This window comes from Balaenoptera physalus (genome assembly GCF_965194825.1).
Source record: "Balaenoptera physalus genome assembly, chromosome: 19".
NCBI lineage: Eukaryota > Metazoa > Chordata > Mammalia > Artiodactyla > Balaenopteridae > Balaenoptera > Balaenoptera physalus.
The window spans coordinates 11938046-11954644 of NC_138900.1; the positions used below are offsets into that span (position 1 = coordinate 11938046).

At 53.6% G+C, this 16599-nt stretch overlaps 1 protein-coding gene across 1 annotated transcript; it reads right to left on the bottom strand.

Moving 5' to 3' along the window:
- Positions 1-438: 438 nt before the first annotated feature.
- DEDD2 (death effector domain containing 2) lies at positions 439-16455 on the bottom strand. Its single transcript, XM_082438787.1, has 5 exons — positions 16302-16455; positions 15323-15689; positions 13604-13726; positions 10219-10359; positions 439-1646 (listed from the first exon to the last, which is right to left on the bottom strand). Exons 2-5 carry the CDS (start codon positions 15648-15650, stop codon positions 1255-1257), a joined length of 984 nt encoding a protein of 327 aa, XP_082294913.1. The 5' UTR covers positions 15651-15689; positions 16302-16455; the 3' UTR covers positions 439-1254.
- Positions 16456-16599: the final 144 nt, after the last annotated feature.

Consider the following 16599-nt stretch of genomic DNA (forward strand, 5'->3'; position numbering starts at 1 on the left):
GATCCCGATTTAAGATAAGTAACTGTCCAGAAGCTGTGAGGGGTGAAGAGCACCTGGAGAGGCTTCTAGGCAGAGAGCACTGGCTGCTGGTCCATTTGGTTTCCAAACCCTTGGGCTCTGTCGGCCTTGGAGATAGACAGCTGGCCCACCTCATCGAACTAGTTAAAAAATACCAGCACTCCCAAGGACATACAGGAGCGAAGCACGTGTGAATGAGGTTGGGAGAGTCTATGACTCCAAGGCAGTATTTCCTCCTTCAACAGATGAGGAAACTGAAGCCAAAAGGAGGGCAAGCCCATGGCAGCAGCCAGCACATGATGGTCCAGCATCCTGCCCACCCTCCAGCCAGACACCAGGCGAGGAACTCCGGGATCGGTACGGGGCCCAGGCTCTAATCAGCTCCTTCCTCCAGCCCATAAAGAAAGAGTACAGCCTTGATGTCCACCTATGCCCTATCCAGGGCAGTTTTATTGGTGTCACTCGTAAAAGGGCTTTCCCATCAGCCCCAAGCCTTTGCCTTCCCTTTCTAAGAAGTTGGTTCCTGGTCCTGGCCTCCTGGGAAACAGCACACTTGCTCTGATGCCGCTGCAACACGTGTGACACTTGGTGCAGATCCATGTGCAAATCTGTGTCCAGCTTCAGGGAGCAGAAGGGGGAGAGCCAGGTCTGTGTGTGGAAGCTGGGCAGAGCCCGGCTGGCTGTAGAGATGTGCGGGCAAGGTGAGCAGGCCCCAGATGCACCCCAGCTCCAGTGCCCACTGGTGTGGCTGAAGCTCAGGGTTTAGGGGCAGTATAATCAGAGATCCTGAGAGAGAAGCCCTTAGGCCAAAGCAGTAAGTGGAACAGGCCAGGGCAGGAGCCCAGGAGAGATCTCAGAGGGGGCAGCGTGCGTGCATGCACACAGCCCAGGGTCAGGAATATGATGTGAAAGGGGCCTTTGGTGTGTGGCTATGCCTCCCTTCCTTTCGCATCTGCAGGCCTGAGCCCCTGGCCTCCTGAAGGGAACGCACCTAATGGGCGGGGGGGGGGGGGGGGGGGGCGGGGGGGCGGGGGGGTGTTGGAAAGGAAGCTCAGCTGGAAGTGGTTTAGGCCTCAAAGCCCACATCCTGTGGGAGGGTCTATCAAGGGGCCTGGCTGTCACAGTCCTCAGAGCTAGTGGAGTGACAGTCCTCTAGGAGTAGAGATGGTCGACAACCTCCAGGGGAGAAGGTGGCCCAGAGGCTAGGAGGTGGGGTCAGTCCTGCCAGATCCAGGATCAGGAGGCCTCAGGCGAGCGCCTTCCCCCCTCCTCCTCCATCAGAAGCAGGCGGCGTCGGCCAGCCTCGTAATCGGCCTCGTCCACACTGACCAGCAGGCGGACAGCCTCCCGGCCCACGGCTTCACGCAGAGCCTCAGTCAGGAACACGCCCCGCAGGGCCTGCAGCAGGGCACCACTCAGGTAGTCACCCCAGAAGGCGTCCAGATAGGAGAGCTCTGAGAACTTGATGTCACAGACCACAGAGCCCAGGTCCCGTGAGCGCAGCACCGCCGTGGCCTGCCCAAACACGTCCAGCTGCCGTGCCAGGGCCTGGGGCCGCCGGGATGCCACGCCCTGCTCCAAGGCCGGCCCATGCTCGCAGTACTCTGCTCGCACCCTGAGCCGGATGTCTGCGGAGAAGGAGGGACTGGTCAGGGAGGGGCCGACACCCGACACACGGCGCAGGGGGGCCAGGGGGAAGAGGGGGACCGCCACCCTCCCTCGCTCCCTCCAGCCTCCTCCTGCTGCCCCTCACTGTGGGTTGCACTGCACCAGCCCCACATCCTTCCCCCTTCTGGTAACCACACCCAAGTACAGGTGACACCCTCACTCGGCTTCTCTCGTGGTCTGACCTGTTACCTCCTGACCTGGTGGCCTTGCTCTTCCCCTCACGTGCCCCACTCCAGCCTCACCACCTCCTCGCTGCTCCCCCCACCAGCAGGCAGGTTCCGCCCGGCCCTGCCTCTCCTTCAGCCCGGGGTGTTCTCTCCCCAGCGTCCACAGGACTTACTCCCTCACTTCCTACAGGCCTTTGCTCAGAGGCCACCTCCCCAACGAGCCTACCTCGACCACCCTGTTTACCACCACCACCCGGCCCCAGGATTCCCAGCTCCCCTTTCCTTGCTCCATTTCTTCCCAAGGCACTTATCACCTTCTAACCTACTCTAAGCTCTCCCTTACCGTCAGGCTTATGACCTGTCTCCCCGCAATGTGAGCTCCCTGAAGGAAGGGATTTTTGTCTGTCTTGTTCACTAGTGTAGCCCCGTCACATACAGTAGGTACTCAATACACATTTGTGAAAGAACCAATGCACGAATGAATGGACTTGCTTTTTAAGTAAGCAGCTTTACCCCTCTTGCGTCCTCGAACAGGGAGATTCACGTGGGGTCAGTCAGATCCTCAGCCCCCCAACCACCAAGCAAGCACCAGGCCCAGGAGGCTCAAGGCTGGACCTGGGCTGGCTCTACTGCAAGCAGCAGCTCTCTTTCCACAGAGGCTGCCAAGAAGGTGGGCTGTTAAGCCCATAGCTGCTGGGGGCCGTTTTGCCACCAGGAGGGGAGAGAATGAAACCTACACAAGGCCAAGGATAGAGAGGAAAAGACTCCTGAGTTTCATCACGTGTGCCTGGAGCACCTGGATCTTCAGCTATAATCAAGTTCCTTTTTGCTTAAGCCAGTCTGAGTTGTGTTTGTCACTTATAACCCTGCCTACATCCACCCAAATGTGGTGGCAGTTCTGTGCAGGGGAGAGGACATGGAACTTCCAAGGCTATCCCTGTAAATGTGACCTCAGGCATATCACCCCCCTGTGGGATTACTGAATTCCCACCTGTGAATCGGGCTACTAACAGAACTTCCTCTCCACTCACAACAAAGGCTATCCTGAGGATCTGCTATAAGCTGGAAATGACAAGCAGTAGAATCACACGAACTCATTTAATTCACAAACGACCCTGTGAGGCAGGCCCTACTGTCACCCCAACTTACAGATGAGGAAATGGAAGCAAGGAGAAATGATTTGCCCAAGGTCGCACGGCCAGGGAGTAGCAAGGCATGACAGAGGGCACTGACCCTCCCATGCCCCACAGAGCAGCTTCAGGTCAGTGGAGCTGATTCTAATCCAGGAGCCTTCAGGCGCTAGCTATGTGACCTGGGACAAGTCACCACCTCTCTGAGCCCAGGTTCCTGCCTAAACCAGGGGACAATCCCTACTGGAAAGCCTGTTCAGATGATGGTCCACCGATGGGTGCTAAAAAATGGCAGCCACCAGCAGCTCTGCTGTGCCAAACGCTTTGCCCTTGGAGATTCAGCCTGATCAGCCCTGTGGGGCAGGGGCCATGATGAACCCATTTGACAGATGAGGTAACTGACGCTCTGGGAGGGGAAGTGTCATACCCCTGACTCCTTTCACCTTTCAAAGACTGTGTCACCACAGAGCAGAAAGTAGAAGGCAGGTCCCTGCTTCCCCAGGCGACTTCTCAGCACCACCCACTTCCTCCTCCCACCCCAAACCCCAAATGCTTCCTTTTTCTGCCTTGAGGGGAAGCTCACCCTCTCTGCTTGAGGCCCAGGAAAACCTACCTGGCCTTAGCCCCCAGGACTTCCCACAACACTCAGACCTGGCTCCCCCCACCCTAAGGATCAGATAAGACCTCTGGGCCCCCACCCTGGGCTCCTCTGAGTGTCTAGCCGTGCCCTCCGTGAGCGTGAGCCGGGAGGCAGGGGGCTGGGAGGGGCAGCACCTGTCCAAGGCCGCACGGGGCTGCTCAGTGGCAGAGGCACAGAGCCTGGTGGCGGAGAACGACAGACCTTGAGGCGAGTCCCGGCTCCGCCACTCTCTAGCTGTGGGGCCTTGGGCATGTGACCTCACCTCTCTGAGCCTCAGTTTCCCCATCTGAAAAACAAACAGACAAACAAGAGGTCCCTGCTGCACGATGGGGTCATGAGGATTAAATTAGGCAACTCATGAAGCATTTGACCCAGGGCCTAGACGCCGAAGGCACCCCAAAACAGGAACTGTGATTTCAACACTCACCTCTCTACCGCCACAGCCCCTGCCTAGGCCTCGCCCTCTCTCACCTGGGCCCCTGAGCCAACCTCCTCCCCTCCCCTCCTTCTTCAATCCCAGCTACATGCTCCCATACCCTGCCCTCCAGTCACAAGGGAAGTGGTCCCAGTACAAGCCTTACTCACAAAATGACCTGTCCACCTCTTCTGCCCAGAATGCCCATCACCCACCAAGGCCCGGCTCACGGGACCTGTGGCCCACCCAGGTGAATCCCCTCCCAGATGGCCTTTCTCCTCAGCACAGACTGCTACTAGACCTGAGGTGGAAACTGTCTATTCACCCAGAGCCCACCGGGCGTGGTGGGGGTGGAAGGAGGACAGGATCAGGGGGGACCCTCATGTGTCCCATTCACCCTTCCATTCAACAGACATTTACTAAGTGCCAGGGACGGTGGGGAGACACGAGCAGCCCGCCACAAGTGGGACTGGAAGACATGTGAGCCCCAGTCGAGGAGCACTTTGCACAGGCCGGGCCCTACCCCGGTGCTTTCCCTGTCTTAACCCCGGAGTCCTCACAGCACTTCCATTATCCCAAATACAGCTGAAGACATGGCCCAACCTCTGGTCTGGAACACAAGAGGACAGTACACAGAAGGGGAGGACAGGGAAGCCCCACTGGAGAAAAGGAGAGACGTGCGTTATCTGAGCCACCACTCCACCCCGGCCCTGAATCACGGGCATCACGCACAATCTCTCTTTATTCCTCGCCAAAATAACCGCAGGTGACACGTATATAGTACTTACTGCACTACCTTCACACATTTCACATCTATCACATACACCTTCACATCTATTGACCTTTTTGATCATGCCTACGACCTTATGAGGCAGTGCTATTGTCCCCTTTTTGTAGATGAGGAAACTAAGGCACAGAGGATGAGTCACCGGCCCAAGGCCACACAGGCAGGAAACGGCAGAGCTGGAATTCCAACTGAGATGCCTGGCTCCAGAGCCCAAGCTCTTTTAACTATCCCTATCCTGTTTGCTGCCTCTCATACAACCATACACAGAAGTCCATAATTAAAAGACATTCCAAGGGTCAGGAAAGGAAATTATAGAGAACGATTTAGATCGAAACAATCAGAGAGGACCTCTCCGGGAAATGACATTGGAAGTAAAATGTGACACAGGACAAGTAAGTCTAGACAGGAAAGCAGTGAAAAGAGAAGAGCGACTTTCCCAGAAGAGATCGGTGCGTGTGAAAGTCCAGAGGCAAAAAATGAACTTGGGGCGTTCACAGGCTGGGGGCCAGCATGGTGGAAAAGGGTACAAGGGGACAACTGGAGGCGCGGGGCTGACCGCGCCCTGGCAGGCTGGGGCGGGGAGTCTGGGGCCTCCTGAGCTGACCACACCTCTCTGCACCTCAGTGGCCTCCTCCATAGAACCACCTCACCCCAGTACCTGTTCTCATGGGGCCACTGTGAGGATTACACGGCTGGATGCAGGTAAAGGGCTGAGGCCAGTGTCTGGCACTCCTCTGAGTGCAGCAGGAAGGAAGTGGCCTCAGGATACCAAGCCAACTCCAGCTGCTCTGCAGAAGCAGCAGGGCAGTCAGAAAAAGAGCCAGGGCAGCACTCAGGGAAGGCTGAAGGTGGCTGAATAGTTTCCTCCGGCCAGGAACACACCAAGCATTTGTCAACAGTCCCTCTCCCATGGTAGGGAGATGCTCCCTGCCCCCAGGGCGGAGGGTGGGGCCCCGTCTTCCTCGAGAGGAGAGCTGCTCCCGCTTCCTGCACTCAGGTGGGCCCCAACACTTTTTTTTTTTTAAATAAATTTATTTATTTATTTATTTATTTTTGGCTGCGTTAGGTCCTCGTTGCTGTGCACGGGCTTTCTCTAGTTGCGGAGAGCGGGGGCTACTCTTCGTTGTGGTGCGCGGGCTTCTCACTGCGGTGGCTTCTCTTGTTGCAGAGCACGGGCTCTAGGCACGCACGGGCTTTGGTAGTTGTGGCACGTGGGCTCAGCAGTTGTGGCTCGTGGGCTCCAGAGCACAGGCTCAGTAGTTGTGGTGCCCAGGCTTAGTTACTCACAGCATGTGGAATCTTCCTGGACCAGGGCTCGAACCCGTGTCCCCTGAATTGGCAGGCGGATTCTTAACCACTGCGCCACCAGGGAAGCCCCCCAACACTCTCTTGTCCCTCTACCCGACACCTCATCAGTCTCTCTTCTGGGACAGAATGGGCCGCAGAGGGAAATGGGAGGGGCTTTCCAGTGGGGGATCAGGAAAGGTATGAGGGACAGGCCCAGGTGAGCAGGTGAGCAGCCTTCCGTGCCAGACCCTGTGCTGGGTGTGGTTGGAGGCCAGGGATGACTCTCACTGAGGTCTCCCCTCCGGGAGTTACTAATAGGAAAGGCTGGGGACACAGAGGACCTGTGCCCAGCACAGAGAATCAGCCAGTAAGCTCTAAGGGACAGACTCCGCCCTCCAATGCCACACCAATACCAGCACCTCCTCTGGACTAAAGCCAGCCTCCTCTCCTGCTCCAGTCTTTTCCCCAAGGCACAGCCAGAGTCACGGTGTCACTGTAAAGTTCTTCAACCTTTCCTGAACTAATGGATGGAGGCAGTGAGCAGCTGCTGACACCAAGGGCAGTAAGAGACAAGCAGCGTCTGCCTGCTTCCTAAAGGAAGAGCACAATACCACCTAGGAGGTGAGCTTGAAAAAAAACAGAAGGGGGGCTTCCCTGGTGGCGCAGTGGTTAAGAATCCGCTTGTCAATGCAGTGGACACAGATTCGATGCCTGGTCCAGGAAGATCCCACATGCCGCGGAGCAGCTAAGCCCGTGCGCCACAAGTACTGAGCCTGTGCTCTAGAGCCCTCGAGCCACAACTACTGAGCCCGCGTGCCACAACTACTGAAGCCCATGCAACAAGAGAAGCCACCGCAATGAGAAGCCCACGCGCAGCAACAAAGACCCAATGCAGCCCCCCAAATTAATTAATTAATTAATTAAAATTATTTTTTTAAAAAAAAGAAGGGCATTTCCTGGCAGTCCAGGGGTTAGGATGCTGCACTTTCGTTGCCAAGGGCGGGGGTTCGATCCCTGGTCAGGAAACTAAGATCCTGCAAGCCACACAGCGTGGCCAAAATAAGAAAACAAAAAAACAAAACCATCAAACCAGAATCTGATCAAGCCTCTCCAGGCCCAACTACCAATTTTCAGGAAATACAGACGACAGGGGAACATGTTCTGTCAATCCTACCACAGAATGCAATCTGTAAAATCCAGTCTTTGGGAAACACTACGGGACAACTACTTTCAACAAATACCATGCAAGGGTGGTGGGGGAGAAATAAGAGGTGGTGGGGGAATCCTATAAATTAGGAGAGACTTAAGAGAACCAATATTTATAAGAATTAGAAATTTAAGCACTGAGCAGACACATGAGAGTAAGAAGTTATTGTTATTTTTTTGGTGTGATTTTTTTTTTTTTTTTTTAAGAATTCTTATCCTTTTTTTTTGTCTGCGCAGGTTGCAGGATCTTAGTTTCCCAACCAGGAACTGAACCCGGGCCACGGCAGTGAAAGCGCCAAGTCCAAGTCCTAACCACTGGACCATCAGGGAACTCCCCAATTCATATCTTCTAGAAATACACAGTGAAAAATCTACCAGTGAAATAAAAGGACACCTGGAACTGACTCCAAAACAACGTGGCTAATGAAACAAGATCAGCCACGACCTGACAACTGCTGAGGTTGGGTGCCGGGGAGCCAAGATTCGTTATGCTAATCTGTCTGCTTCTATTTCTTCTCCACAGGAAACACTGAAGGGAAAAAACGCAAAGCTCAGCCTGTCATTCAAGTCCTCCAACTGCTTTCCATCATTTAAAAAAACGCAAAGCCTGGCCCGTGGCTCCCAGGCTCTGCAGGTTGGGCCCCTGGTCACCTCTCCTGCCCTCACCTCCTGGCAGCCTCCTGCACTCCCTCTGCTCCAGCCCTGCCAGCTTCCTCTCGATCCCAGCACCACCACTGCCGTGTCCCCACACAGGCCTCTGCTCCTGCCGTCCCCTCAATCTGAAACACCCTGCCTCAGCCATCCACACACTCCTACCTCTCTTCCTGTCTTCTGAGAGGCCTTCCTAGACCACCCTACCTTGAAAATCCACCTAGAACTGCATTTTCCATCATTCTCTACTTGTTTCTCCTCACAGCTGACATCTGAAGTTTCTCTTCCTTCCCTTAGCCTTCTCCTCCCACCAGAACACAAGCTCCATGAGGACAGGGGCCTCCAGTCCCTTCTGCTGGATGTAAGCAGGTAGTCAATGCTCTATAAACACATGTGGAACAACCAGATGAGCAAACCCGAGCTCCAGCCCAGCCCTGCCACTCCGCACGGTGGGGGACGGCACCCGTACCCCAAGGGCCGTCTTGAGAACTCAAGGTGAGGTGAGGAGCACGCTCAGCACAGAGCGCAGTGGACGGCCCTGAGAGGGGTGTGCAGACTCAGAGGTCCTGTGTCTGAGCCCAGGATCCCCCATGGCCCCTGCCTCACACTCTTGGGGCCTCAGGAGTTCAGTCTGGTTCTCTCCCTCAGTGGAAGGCAGCTGCCTGGGGGTCGACCCCCATAGCTATCACAGGGGAGGAGGCGGCAAGAATGGCAGACCCGTTCCTCACTCAGGTCTGGAGGGATCTCCTTCCACCCCTGGGACTAGGCCATCGCCACCTTCAAGGCAGAAAACCAGGGCCCTACCGGGGAAAGCCTCCCTCTGGCCCCACCCTGCCTGGTGAGTCAGCAGTCAGACCTGCACAGCCATGCCCCACAGCAAGAGACCGCCACACCCGGGTTCACAACCTCCCCACCCTCAGAGAAGAGACGGAGGCCTCCAGCAGCAAGACCCTGCCGGCCTCAGCCTGGCCTGCTCCCTAGGGAGGCAGTGACTCTCTAGGCCACCCAGCCAGGGGGTGGCTCTGGTAATTAACTCCTGACTCTGGGGAGCGGCACGACCAAACAGCCACCCCCTCCAGTGCGGGCTGTCTGAGGACTCAGGCTGGCTCCACTGGCCTGTTCCTCCTGAAAGCAGCCAGCACAGGTGTCTACAGCCTCATCTAGGGAGCGGCTAGGACCACCAGGGCCCGGAAGACCGCAATGGGCACCGCGAGGAGGCAGGCTCATGCGCTCTGGGGGCTGGAGGCTCTGCAGATGGCAGGAGGAAGCGCCCCGAGGCCAAGGTCTCCTGGGGGATGCAGAGCTGCCGCCACCTGCCCCTCAACCGTCCCTCCTGTAATTCCACCCCCACCCAGCCAGCCTGAGCGGCTCACCAGCTGATACCCTCTGTGACCAGAGCCTTGCCCAACTCAGAGGAGGGGGTACCAGAGGGGCGTGTGGGAGTGTGTGAGAGAGCATGTGCCCTACCCGTGCCTGTGTCCTCCCCTCAGGACCAGTGAGAATTTCTCAAGGGCAAGGTCTGCATGAGTCTGCATAGCAGAGTCCCCTAACCCACCCAACCCACCTGTCTGCAGGTACAGTCAACCCTATATCCAAAATGTTTCTGTATTTCCTTAAGTCCACCTCCTTCTCACCCTCTCCAATGCCACTACCCCAGGCCAGACCTCTGCCTCATCCTTGTTGGACTGTGAAGCCCCTCCACTCATTTCCCTGCTTCCACCTTGCTGGATTTATTTCATGTGCACCTACAGAGCATGTGCTACATGTCCAGCCCTGTTCTAAGCACTCTGCAAATTGTAACTCATTTATTAACTGATTTTCCAGATGAAATCGGAGTTCCTTTAAAAACTGGTATCAGATCACTTCACTCCCTTGCTAAAAACCCTTGGAAAGCACTTGACTCATAGAATAAAATCTAACTCCCATCTGCTCTGAGGCCTGCCAGGCCCAGCTGCTCAGTCCCTGCCTGGCTCCTCCAACAAAAAATGACATTGAGGGCAGGGGACTGTCAGGAAAGGCTTCCTGGAGGAGGCGGCACACAACACAATCCTTCAACTGTGGGCAGGATGTAGACAAGCGAGTAGGCAACAGAAAGGACAGGGATTCCACTGTGCTGTACAGATGCATGGAGCTGCTGCCCACCCACTGGGTGTCACACTCCAGATGAGGGCCCACTTCTCCCACCCTTCAGCTCCACTGGCTGCCACAGGCACCGCACATGCACTCCCAAGGCACGCACAGACACCTACCACAGGTCACTTTGCCTTCTGAGGTGGGCCCGGCTGGCTCCTGCTGCTGCTGGGGGGTGGCTAGACCCCCTCTCTGCCGCCGTCTGGCGCCACCACTGGGACGGCCCCGACTCCGCCGCTGCCGTTTAGTTGGGGGAGAACCTGAGGAGAGAAAGATGGTGTAGGTTGAAGACCAGATGATGGGTGGAGCGCCAAGGTGGGTGCCCAAGGAAGCGCTCAAGGCTGGACTCCATGCTGTCAGACCCTGGGTGAGCCCCTCTGCTTCCTGGGCCCTAAGATGGCGAATAAGTACAAGTTAGCATCATCTAGAAGGACAGATGAGCACATCCCACCACCTGGCAGTCCCACTCTCAGGTGTGACCCCAGAGAAACCCTGACTACTCACACCAGGAAACAGGCAGGACAACAGTAGCTGGAGCTTTGTTTATAGTTCCTAACCACATAAACCTGAAAACAATGTAAATGTCTGGCAAAAGGTACACAGAGTAATTTCCACAATAGATTGCTTAATGAAATAAAGCAAGTGAAAAACAAATATCTACAGTTTGCTATGTTTTGTATAAAAAAGGAGGGAAAACAAGAATATATATATTATTTGCTATTTTTGCAAGATGAAACACTGTAAGGCTATGTCAGAAATGAATAAAATTGATTATCTATTGGGAGAGAGAAAGACACCAATGGGAATGATACTTCTAAGAACATCTTTTTTACATACTTTAGTTTTGACTTTGGAATCATGTAACTGTTTTACAACATACTCAAAAAATTAACAAGAGACAAAAGAAACAAACCATAAAATTAAACAGAAACAGAAACAAATGGATCTAGCTACATATAAAATCAGTAACAAGCAGCAGGAAAAAGAAGGATCTTAAGTAACTAGCAAGAACATTCTGACTGTAAACTCTCAGTAGGATATACTCTGAAAACAATTAGAACCACAAAAATATATTATGTTTCATTCAGTAGACACAACAGTGGTACTGACATTATAAATTTGAAGCTATTTCTTTATTGTTGTAAAATAAAGCAAAGTAAGTCCATGTCTTAATGTTACCAAGAACCAAGATTTTCAGTGTTAAGACAAAAAAGTCCTCGTAGGACTACTGAGCCCGTGTGCCGCAACTACTGAAGCCCGCGCACCCTAGAGACGGGCTCCGCAACAAAGAGAAGCCACCACAATGAGAAGCCCGCATACCACAACGAAGAACAGCCCCCGCTCGCCGCAACTAGAGAAAGCCCACACACAGCAACGAAGACCCAACGCAGCCAAATATAAATTAATTTAAAAAAAAAAAAGTCCTTGTAGGGAATTCCCTGGTGGTCCAGTGGTTACGACCCCACAATTTCACTGCTGAGGGCACAGGTTCAATCCCTGGTCAGGGAACTAATAACGTCCCGGCAAGCAGCGCAGCCAAAAAAAAAAAATCCTTATAATGTTATGTTTGAATTGAAAACGCTAATATGAACTTTTATGAAAAGCAGTTTCTAGTTCTGTTCACTGTAAGCGCCTAAAAACAATGCACATACTCAGCACCCAGATCTTGGTCTCCAAATACCGCTGCCTCTAAGAGAAACCAGGCTTCTGGAAACAGCTGATTCCAGGGCTGGGGAAGGGAATATACAAGTGAATCCAGGACATCTTGCAGTCCATCTTGCAGTCCTACAAAGCAGGAAGCACCCAAAGAATGATGGAGACACATCAAAAGGACACAGGACCTAGCCCATTTGAACATCAGGAAGAATAACTAATTGATTATAACAATAAATAAATAAGAATACATGAGTCTATGGTGACACCCCTCACTAAGTAAAAAGAGAGAGGGAGGGATGGAGGAAAAGAGAAAAGTAAAACTCCTCTTGAGAAAATGCCAGCTAACAGACATAGGAAAGAATTAGAAAAACACCATTTCATGAACACCAATGTAATAACTGGTTCAGGCAGAGATCACCAGTGGCTGCTAAACCCACTGAGGATGCTGTTGGGGAACACGACATGCCAAAGGGTCATCCCACAGATTATTTACTAACCACGAGGGGAAAAAATATCTCTATACGAAGGACAAATACAGCAGACACCACCTTAACCAAGTGATCAAACTTGCTCACTCACAACAGGAAAACCAGGCCTCCTGATGTGCTCTAATGTGAAGACCACGGCATCAACCAAGGAGAATTCCAGCCAAAAACACGTAGCCTGAATCTAACCAACTCTCCAAACCCGATTCCCAAACTACAGGGGACAGATGGATAAGTTAAATGATACCATCAGGAAATTATTAGGCATATCCGGAAACAATCAGGACATTGTACAAAACAAGTGGCCTAGTCAATGTCATGGGGGAAAAAAGAAAAAGGTACGGGGTTGGGGTGGGGGGGTTCCATAGTAAGAGATTAAGGAGACTAATAACTGAATGTACAGCAACACAACTGTGAGTGGGTCCTGAAAGTGCAGACAATATTGAGAAGATCTGAAAATGGACCATTAGGATATCAGAGAATTAGTACTTATGTCCTTTCTTAGGTATGACAGTAGTCTTGAAGTGGTATCAGACAATCTTCTGATTCTCAGGAGATGCCTGCCAATTTAGGGGTAAAGTGTCCTGATGCCTATAATTTACTTTCAAAGAGTTCAACAAAAAAAAAACAGAATTAGGGACTTCCCTGGTGGTCCAGTGGTTGAGAATCCACCTTCCAATGCAGGGGACACAGGTCCGATCCCTGGTCGGGGAACTAAAATCTCACATGCTACGGGGCAATTGAGCCCGCAAGTGCCACAGCTAGAGAGAAGCCTGCACACTGCAACGAAAAATCCCAAGTGCCGAAACTAAGACCCGACGCAGCCAAAAACAAACGAATAAATATTTTTAAAAAAAAAACAGAATTACATATACACGCACATAAAGCAAAACTGGCAAAATGTTAAAATTACTGAGTCTAGGTGGAAGATACAAACACATTCACTGTACTAATCTTTCAACTTCTCGGTATATTTGAAATACGTTTGAATGATTAAAAACTAGGGGGAGGGGAGGAGAGTGGATAAATTAATTGCCATGGCAATTAAACAAAACCAGTTAGAAACCTAACATGAATAAATCTCAGAAACATGTCCAACAAAGACAGCCACGTGAAGAATGACACCCATGATGTGGGGCCATTTAAATGACATATAAAACCACAAGAAACAATTCCATAAATTGTTTCTGGACACGTGCTTTTGCAACATCATACACACACACACACAAACACAAACACAAAGCAAAAATGAGACAGAATCACCCCACGGGCTCCTTCCTTGATGGGTCAGGATGGGGTAGGTTCATCAGGGTTCAGAAGGAAGAGAGAGAGACTGCTGGCACGCCCACAGGGCTGGGCTCACCTGTCTCCCACTGACCCTGCTCAGCATTTGAAGAACTCCTTGACTGCTGACTGCGACGGCAGCCGCCCTCCGTCCTCTTTGAAGAAGAGCTGGACGTGCCATAGCTGGAGCGTTCTGGAGACACTGTGGGGAGAGACGAATGGAAAGAAGTATTCAAAGCCTGCGACTTCTCCCAGGCCCAGCCTCCAATTCCCACCCCCTTACCCCCACCCCAGAAGAAAGCCTGCCCCACAGGGTGCCTGAGTTCCCCAGAACTCAAAGCCCAGATACCCACTCCCTCTCAAACACCTGCAGCCCAGTAATTGCTCGGTGCCTCCCGGGGTAAAAGACTCATCACCTTCTGGGGCCACCCAATCCATGTCTACAGCAGCTCCAATTGTCAGTTATCCTGTACGCTGAGTTATGGTCAGGATTCCTGTAATGCTGCCTGCCCCCATCCGTCAACTGCCCCCGGCTCTCCCTGAGGCCCCGAAGAGTAAGCAGGCCTCTGCAGGGTCCCCAGATCTTCTCTTCCAGAGCCTAACCTCCAGACATATTTTTCCAAAAATGCTGTCAGTTCTGCACAAGGGATGCCTTTCTCCTGGTTACCCAAATCCCATGGGCTTACCCTGGGCAGGGAAGCTCACAAAACCCCTCCCTAAACTAGCCACAGCACCTCTAGTAATCCCGCCAAGGGCTCAAAAGCTCAAAGCCTATGCACACAAGGAGCTCTTCACCTTCTCAGGACTGCTGTCCTATAAGAGCACTTCCCTTACAAGGATTAAGGGCACCAACTCTGGAGACAAACCAGCAAGGTTTAAATCCTAGCTCCCACTTTCTAGCTGTGTTATCTGCAAGCTCCTATGTGACATGGCTTCTCACCTACCTCTCTGCCCTTACTGTGACCTCTGCTCCTGCCACACTGGCCTCTGATAATGCCAAACTCAGTCCTACCTCAGGACTTAAAAGCTTGTCTTTCCCTCTGCCTGGAATTTCCTACTCTGAGATCTATGCACCAGAGTGGCAATGCAGCCTCAGTTCAAACGCCACCTTCTCAGAAAGGTCTTGACTGGTTATGGAATCTTAAGGCGGCCTCCTTTCACTCTGAAGCATTCCACTCCCCACCTTCTCTCTCTGCTCCATGACTCTGTTTCAATCCTTTCATAACTACATCTAAAAGTAAATCGTTCAAATAAAATCATCTTCATATACAGAATTAGAAAAAGTAAATCGTTCATCTGTCTTAGAGTCTTGATACTCCCCCCAAATGTTTGTTCCTCATGGAACACTTTGTCAGTCCCGTCAAGCTGTAACTCCTGTTCCCTACTCCCCGGGCACACAGGATTCAGCTGTTATATGTGGGCAATCTGCCTAACTTCTCCAACCTACTGCTTTCCCTGTACAGTGCGGACGGTGAAAGGACTTCCTCTTAGGATTACCGGGAGGATATAGGATGATAGTACATATGAAGAAGGGCTTACTGCTGTGCCTGGCAAGAAGTAAGCCCTCTGTAAACAGACGCCACAAACATGACTATTGATGTAGCCAAATTCCACAAGCTCACCCCTCCCAATGCCATGCCTCCTCCCTCTTGTGTTTCTCATTGATACCCTGGGAGGAGGAAAGAGTGCGATGGGACACATACTGAGATGGCACTCTCCATATCAGACACCGTGGAGGCCCAGCGAAAGCAAGGCCCTCTCCCCACCGGAAGTCTGTCACCCTCCCATTCCACCATACCTGGCCAGCGCCTCTTGCGCGCCAGGTGTGGCAGCAAATCGTGACGGGACAGCACGCGCAGGAGTTGCCCCAGCAGCCGCAGGTTGCTCTCGTCGCACTGCCCGCGGCGCTCCAGCTCCAGCAGCAGCTCCAGGCCGCTGCGGGCGCGGGCCAGGCCGCCGGCGGCGCCGGGGACCTCGTCCAGCAGGAAGGCTAGCAGCTCCAACTCGCACTCGGTCAGTTGCCCGCCCACCACCTCGAACATACGGTGAAGCGACAGCATCCCGTAGTAGTCCAGGCACTCATCCTCCTCCCAGCTCGGGGCCGGGGTCGACCCGGACAGCGCCATACCCGGGGGAAGGGGGCGGAATAAGCTCAGAACGAGGGCCTAGAACACACACAGCGGGGAGGGGGCAGTGATCAGCGACGCGGGGACCCGGACCTCACCCCCGCCAGTGCGTCTCCCCCTCCGCGTGCCGCCGGGCAGGGCCACCCTCACGTCTCAGCCGTTTTAGCCTCCCCCTTCTCCCTCAAGAGAATGGTATCGCCCGAGGTCCCCTAGTAACAGGTCCAGACGCCAGACCCCGCTCGTCCTCCGACCAGTCGGGCAGGCCCAGCCCGAATGCCCCTCCCCAGGTGGTATGTTCCGAACAAACCTCCCACCCGACTAAGTGACTCAGTCCGAACAAGCCTGGGGGCCCAACGCGGGGCACCCCGCCAAGTACCCTTTGACTATGGGTACTACTATCCAGACATGTTCCCTGGCTGCATCCAGAGGTACTGTCCGATCAGCCCCACAGCTCCACCTAAGTGGTACAGTCCTAAAGTGACCCTCTGCCCCCTACAATGGGACCGACCAAAGCAGCCCTTTGCTCCACACAGGTGGCGCTGTGCGAATCCGACACCCTCGCCCTGTAAGGGTGGTACCGCCCTCTCCCCAGCACCCAGGTGGTCCGGTCTACCCGCCACCAGTAGCTTGTAGGCCTCTCCACATCCTCACCGAATTCCGGCGCCTCACGACTCCTGGGCGACGGCCGCAGCCACTTGTTTTGGATCTTTCTGGCACCTTCTCTATTATTACGCCTGCGTCACCTCGCTCCTCCTCCTTCCCCCAACTCGCGCAGGTGCGACCGCCACGCCCCTTAGGCGCAAGCGCAGAGAGGCTTCCAAGCCCCTCCCTCCGGGCCCGCCCCCAACCGTAACGTCCGGCCGCCCTGTACTGCGCCTGCGCAGAGCGAGAGTGGTTCTGCGTCTGGGCTGGATATGGTACCATTTTGCCGGATCGCTTCTGCCGGTGA

Bases quoted from the DNA above. Each gene is read 5' to 3' on its own strand.
- DEDD2 (XM_082438787.1), bottom strand. From the start codon at position 15,650: ATGGCGCTGTCCGGGTCGACCCCGGCCCCGAGCTGGGAGGAGGATGAG. The intron at 13,727-15,322 runs GTATGGTGGAAT...CTCTCCCCACAG, and splicing joins GCGCAAGAGGCGCTGGCCAG to TGTCTCCAGAACGCTCCAGC. The intron at 10,360-13,603 runs GTGAGCCCAGCC...TTCTCTCCTCAG, and splicing joins GCAGGGTCAGTGGGAGACAG to GTTCTCCCCCAACTAAACGG.